The sequence below is a fragment of the Adelges cooleyi genome, unplaced genomic scaffold (assembly GCF_023614345.1).
Source record: "Adelges cooleyi isolate 19-005CV unplaced genomic scaffold, UGA_ACOO_1.1 ACOO_flye_CR_arks_rails_tigmint_CR_PRNA_675, whole genome shotgun sequence".
Taxonomy (NCBI): domain Eukaryota; kingdom Metazoa; phylum Arthropoda; class Insecta; order Hemiptera; family Adelgidae; genus Adelges; species Adelges cooleyi.
Genome location: NW_026096377.1, coordinates 106424 through 113143, shown reverse-complemented (window position 1 = coordinate 113143; position 6720 = coordinate 106424). Strand labels below are relative to the sequence as shown.

The 6720-nt window shown below is 41.3% G+C and overlaps 1 protein-coding gene across 1 annotated transcript; it reads right to left on the bottom strand.

Moving 5' to 3' along the window:
• Nucleotides 1-664: 664 nt before the first annotated feature.
• Nucleotides 665-5830, bottom strand: LOC126845127 (uncharacterized). Its single transcript, XM_050583684.1, has one exon. The coding sequence runs from the start codon at nt 5828-5830 to the stop codon at nt 665-667; it is 5166 nt and encodes a 1721-aa protein (XP_050439641.1).
• Nucleotides 5831-6720: the final 890 nt, after the last annotated feature.

The following is a 6720-nucleotide window of genomic DNA, read 5'->3' as shown; positions in this document are numbered from 1 at the left end:
AAAAGCACTCACAAACCGAAGAACTGCAAACCGCTGGCCAGGGCTGCTACCTAAACCTAAATAATACTAGACACAAAGTAAAGTGAACAACAAAACAAAAATATTAAAATAGTTTTTTGTCCTTATGACAACTCAATAATGCCCTTATGGCTTAAAAATACAATAATAAACAATTTTTTGTCCTTATGACAACTCAATAATGCCCTTATGGCTTAAAAATACAATAATAAACAATTTTTTGTCCTTATGACAACTCAATAATAAAAAATCACAGTGCCCTTATGGCTTAAAAATACTATAATAACACTTAAAACTAAAAAACACTGAAGAAAAACACACAAAAAAGTCTAGATTAATATTATACTTTAAAATTACAAGAATGCAACAAGTGCACTACTAACACTGATAATACGGGCGTGGCACATTTGTTTACATAGTATAACCCGGTGCGTATATGTGTGTGTGTGTGTGTGTGTGAACAGCTGACCGGTAGTAATGCCAGTATAGATCGTGCGGAGTAAGGCGGAGTGGTGTGGACGGCCGCGACAACCAAGATAAGAGGGCATCTGTATCATTGGCGATAACCGGCATAGAATTGCGCTCCATTACCTGTTATAGCCTCAACATCCTCCCCCCGTTGAAACCTTAAGTTTCAACCACAATACTATTCATCTTGGTTGTCTTCTGACTCGATTGGGAGTCGACAGAGTTTTACGGCGGGCCGACGGAGCTCATTATTATTGGCAGTTTTTAATGTGACTACTCGAACTGTGCCATCTTTCCCTGGGTGTAGTTGCACTACTCGTCCTAGCTTCCACTTTGTTGGTGGAGTACAGTCCTCTTTTATAATAACCACGTCTCCAACTACTAGGTCCTTTTTCTGGTAAGTCCACTTGCCTCGCACCTGAAGTTGTGGTAGATATTCGGCATGCCATCGCCTCCAGAAGCTTTGCATTAAGCCTTGCACAAAGCGCCAACGACGTAGATGTTGAACGTCCTCTTCGGGTATGTTCGCTTCTGGTGGTATCATCATTGGGCCACCAATTAAGAAATGAGCTGGGGTGATTGCTTCCGCTTCTGAAGGGTCACTGTTAAGCGGTGTCATAGGCCGAGAGTTAACGCACGCTTCCACCTGGCACAACAACGTGGTTAACTCTCCTAAAGTTAGACGAGCATCCTTTATCACGCGTGTTAAGTGGAACTTTGTCGTCTTTACTGCGCTCTCCCACAAACCACCGAAATGAGGGGCGGATGGTGGGTTGAAATGCCACTCTACTCCCTCTTTTGCCATCTTGTCGTCGATACCAGCTAAACAAGGACTTAGCTCTTTTTGTGCTCCCACAAAATTCGTGCCGTTGTCGCTGTAGATTTTAGTGCACTTGCCTCGACGTGCCATGAACCGTCGCAGGCTAGCAATAAATGCACTACTCGTGAGATCTTCCACAGGCTCTAAGTGGACAGCTCTTGTAGAGAAACAAACGTACACTGCGATCCATGCTTTCCTGCCACTTACTCGGCGTACTCCACTTCTAATGATGAGTGGTCCCGCAAAATCTACGCCACTTATAGCAAACGGCCTACTGCACTGAACTCGATCCCGTGGTAATGGAGCCATAATTGGTTGTAGCATAGTTGGCTTGACGCGTATGCACCTTACACACTTATGCGCCACGGAGCGTGCCATCACCCGGCCTCTTAATGGCCAATAGCGCCTTCTCATTTCAGCCAGCATGCTTTGAGGACCACCGTGCAGCAATTCCTTGTGTGTATACTCCATTAACAATCGAGTTACCTTGTGGCTAGGTGGTAAGACAATAGGGTGTCTCTGCGTATCAGGTATGTTGGCATTCTTCAACCGTCCTCCTACCAGAATGAGTCCATCCTTCAAAAATGGGTGCAAACATCTTAGCTTACTCCGAGTCGGCAACTCCTTACCGTTTTGTAGCGCCCGAAGTTCCTCCGGAAAAGCCTCTGTCTGAACTCTTCTCAATATTGAAGACTCGGCTCTTCGCAACTCACTCACCGTTAGATAACTGGTTTCATGAACAACCTTTGAGAATCGCGGCCACTGATAGTCGATGAAGCGCCAGAGCCAAGCGGTTGCTCTTTTTAATCGGCTCCACTCCGAATGATGTTGTAGCATGTCCATTTCTGGCACTATCATGCCAGTTAAAGCTAACCGAATTGTTCGCAGTTCAGGCACGTCGTCCTCTGCCATCCTTACGTTTGCGATACGTGGCCAACCACTCTCGTCTTCCGAAAGCCAGCTCGGGCCCGTCCACCATATGTTGTTGTCGACTAAGTCCTGTGGCCTTAGACCTCTAGAGACAACGTCTGCAGGATTCTCATCGGTTCTCACATGTCGCCATTGCTCCGCAGTCGATACCTCAAGTATTTGAACGACTCTGTTAGCCACGTATGTCTTTAATCTACTAGAATCACTATTCAGCCAACCGAGTACAATCATGGAATCTGTCCAGAGTTTAAATGATTGCACATCTATTTTCCATGACTCTGCAACCTTGTATGCTAATTGCACTAACAGTACTGCTCCATTTAGCTCCAATCTAGGAATAGTCACTCCTTTAAGTGGAGCAACTCGAGTCTTTGAACACAAAAGCTGTGCATGCCATTTCCCGTCATAGCCTAATGAACGAACATAAATGCAGGCACCATAGGCTTCCATAGATGCGTCACAGAATCCATGTAACTCAACTAAGGCGTTAGCATTGTAAATACATTTTCGGGGAATAGATAATTCCTTAAGCTTTTCTAACTCAGAGTAATAAAGGCGCCATCGTTTTTGCAATTCCTCTTGAAGTGGCGAATCCCAGTCAACCTTCAGCTGCCATAGTTGTTTGAGAAATATTTTTCCTTTAACGAGGACTGGTGAGAGAAACCCTAGAGGATCAAATATCCTATTTAACTGAGATAACAGTGTCCGCTTAGTTAGTTTAGTATCTCTAGAAATGGCAATTATATTGAATCGGAAGTCATCAATGAATGGTTTCCAACCCAGCCCTAATGATTTGACAGTATCATCATCGCTAATATCCAGTGTGAAAAGTGGGTCTTGTTCATTTTTTCCAATACCTTTTAACACGGACTCTGAGTTAGAACACCACTTACGCAATGGCATTTTTGCAGAATCCAGTATTGTGCTTACTTCTTGCTGCAATTGGAGACATTCTGCTTCAGTATCACAGCCAGTCATTAAGTCGTCCATGTAGAAGTCTTGTCTTATGACACTTGATGCTCTGGGATACGTTTGCTCATTTTGTTCTGCAAGACTGATAAGGCATTGGGTGGATAAAAATGAGGCAGGTGTTGTCCCATACGTGACAGTAGTTAAACGATAGGTCTGAAGAGTCTTACTGGGATCCGCTCTCCATAAAATTCGTTGTAGGTCCCAGTCTTGCTCTGAGATTTCAATCTGTCTGAACATCTTTTCAATGTCTGATGTTATCACGTATTGATATTTCCTAAAACGGGCCAAAATAGCAAATAACTCTTCTTGCACTGTTGGACCACGCTTAAGTACATCATTTAAAGATAACCCGGAAGAACTGTTTGCTGAAGCGTCAAACACTACGCGAAGTTTTGTTGTTAAACTGGATGTCTTCAGCACTGCATGGTGTGGTAAATAGTATGATCTGTCCGGGATTGTTGTTTCATTAGATACGCATTTCATGTGTCCCATATCCAAATATTCTTGCATGAACTTGATGTATTCCGTGCGCAAATGCTGATCGCGTTGCAGTCGTCTTTCAACACTAAAGAACCGTGATGTCGCCATTGTTATACTGTTTCCCAATTTATGCACGGTTTCCTTGACCGGTAAACGAAGAACGAAACGTCCATTTTCGTTTCGCATGGCAGTTTCGTGGTAATGCTGAACAGTCTCTGTCTCCTCTAAACTCTTCAAGTTTGACTTAGATGTCTGACCATAACCTGAATCCTCTCTTAGCAGTAATGCCTTCCAATCTTCTTCAAGGGCTTCACCCACAGAGTTGATCCCTAATAAACAAGTGGCCTCTAATTCACCAGTTACTACCCATCCAAATTGGCTCTCTTGCAAGCACAAGGCTGCAGGCAGAAGCATCCGTCGCTCAGTGCCCAAAATATCGAAGAATATGCCACCGCCTATCAGAAGATCAACTGCCCGATGTTTGTCAAAATCTGGATCTGCCAGTTGTGGAATCAGCTCTGATGGTATGTTCCATCCTCCCTGAGGTTCAGCACATGATTGTAACGCAGAGACAATATTTGGTAATACATAACAAAGTAGGTCCACTTCATAGTCACTTACTCGAGATGACACCTTAATATTTATGGACGATGCTGCTTGGACTTGCTTTGCGCCTATTCCACTTATTGGTAAACAGGTCTTTCTTGCCGGTAATTGTAGCAAGGTTGCCAATCTTTTAGATATGAAATTAATTTGTGAGCCACTGTCGAGTATAACTCGACATTGGCATTTATTTCCAAATTTGTCAAGAACTATAATGACAGCGGTAGCAAGAAAAACATGAGCTCGGCCATCACCAGCTAAGAGTGCAGTGCTTTGATTTGGAGAGGAAACCGTACCATCGTCCGCCTTAGGCTTGGCCACATCTTTGGGCTTTTCAAAATGCAACAATGTGTTATGGCTTCGTTTGCAATAACGACAAGTATAAATTGACTTGCATGCATTAGATAAGTGTCTAGGTGATAGGCAATTGAAACAGAGTGATTCTTTTCGCACGAATGAGAGACGCTCAGCTAATGAAAATCCCTTGAACTTGTCACAAAAATACAGCTTGTGATTTCCAGAACAGCAATGACATGATTCTGTTGCACTGGAAACTACCAAGGACCTTTTTGGCACCAAATTGCTCTTCTTAACGTTGGAGATCGTTGACGCTCCCCCCGTAGGCTTAGATCGGGTCTTTGAAGCTTCTAATGCGACACATCGACTAGCAAGAAATGTTTCGAGGTCCGAATATTTTGGCAATTTAGTGTTTTTCTGGTGCAGCAGCCATGAATGGGCGGTCCCCTTATCCAAACGGCTAGTTACAATTGTTATCAACCATGCGTCCCAATGCTCAACTGGTTGATTTAACGCCTTAAGAGCTGCAACCTGAGTACATACACAGGAGTATAATTCGTTTATTGTCTCAGAGGATGCTTCTTCGACTTGAGGACAGTCGAGTATGGACTGAATATGTGACTGTATCACCAGGCTTTGATTGTCAAATCTTTGTATTAACCGCCTGACAACAGTTTCGTAATTGGCGTCACTAAAAGGAATTGAGCGCACTAAATCCAATGCTGATCCTTCTAAACACGAACGCAGATAGAAGAACTTTTGAGCAACTGAGTATGCGTCATCATTGTGCACCATAGCTTTAAAGACGTCATAAAAGGACGACCACTTTTGAATATCGCCGTCAAACTTGGGTAAAGGAATTGGCGCTAATTGAACTCGAGCCGGAACGTATGTGCCACCGTACGATTGATTGTGGCCCGTTGTATTTAATCCCTTTTCTTGATTGATAATTTCTTGGATTTGTGATCGTATTGCAAAATATTCACTTTCAAATCTATCCCTTTCCAACTCAGCTTCTTCAGTGTCATCAGAATCAATAAGTTCAATTTCGCATTGAATACCATCAAACTTACGATTTATTTGAGGAAGCTCTTCCTGTCTGAACTCCAGTAGTGATAAAGCTTGTTCGGATGGATCGAATTTTGAAATAAATGTTCGAACGCGCGTAAGTGAAGCTTTAACAACGCCTCGTTTTCGTTTTAATTCTGTCAACAGTTTTTGTGCGTTTTCGTCTAGTACCATTTTGATGAATTAGAACGAAGCAGAATAATATCGAAAAACACAGATTTTAAATACCAAATAAGCCAAAAAAAATAATATAAAATAATAACGAAATTGAAGTACCCAAATTGGTTAGTTACTCAGTCTCAAATTAAATCACTCAATTTTACTATTACTTTTTTATTTACTAAAGAAATTTAATTAAAAACACTATTAAATTTGGTAACGCGTTTCCAAGAGTTTACTAAAATTCACAAAATAACTCAATAGAAATGATTCAACACACAAAATGAAATTCAAAATTGAACAACAAAACACAGAACACTAGAACGGTATAAAAAATAAAAAATATCACGTCGAGGTCACCAAAATGAACGGGCCGGGGGCGGACAATAGTAGGCCACTTACCCGGTTACCAACTACTTTACACTTACCGATCAGTGCTGTGTGGGTAGTGGGGTAAATAGTCTCACTGGAAGTGTGAGGGATCGCCTACACAAGACCAGTGAGCTATGTGGTGCAAAAGTGTGTTTAGTGTGTATAGTGTGGATGTGTAGGAAACTTAAAACTATAACTAAAAACTAAATAAATAAAACTCAAACTCGATGATAATAACAATAATAATAGTATTCAATAAAATTATATAACAAATGGTAATAAATAAATAATTAGCCCTTTTGGCTCAAGATACAATTGTGAATAAAATTCACAAACACAAATAAATAAATAGTATATAAAAAAAGGATTGGTAAACTAAAAGGAATTAATTGCCCTTTTGGCACAATAATAAATTAATCTGGTCTGTGAATAATAATTCACAAACACAAATAAATAATTAATATAGTAATGACTAGATTAAAAGGTAAAGTTAAGTGAGTGCTTAAAGCTTATGACGTTAAAAGTATTTTGAT

What these genes read in the sequence shown, in the direction of transcription:
- LOC126845127 (XM_050583684.1), bottom strand. Translation starts at nt 5,830, where the DNA reads ATGGTACTAGACGAAAACGCACAAAAACTGTTGACAGAATTAAAACGA.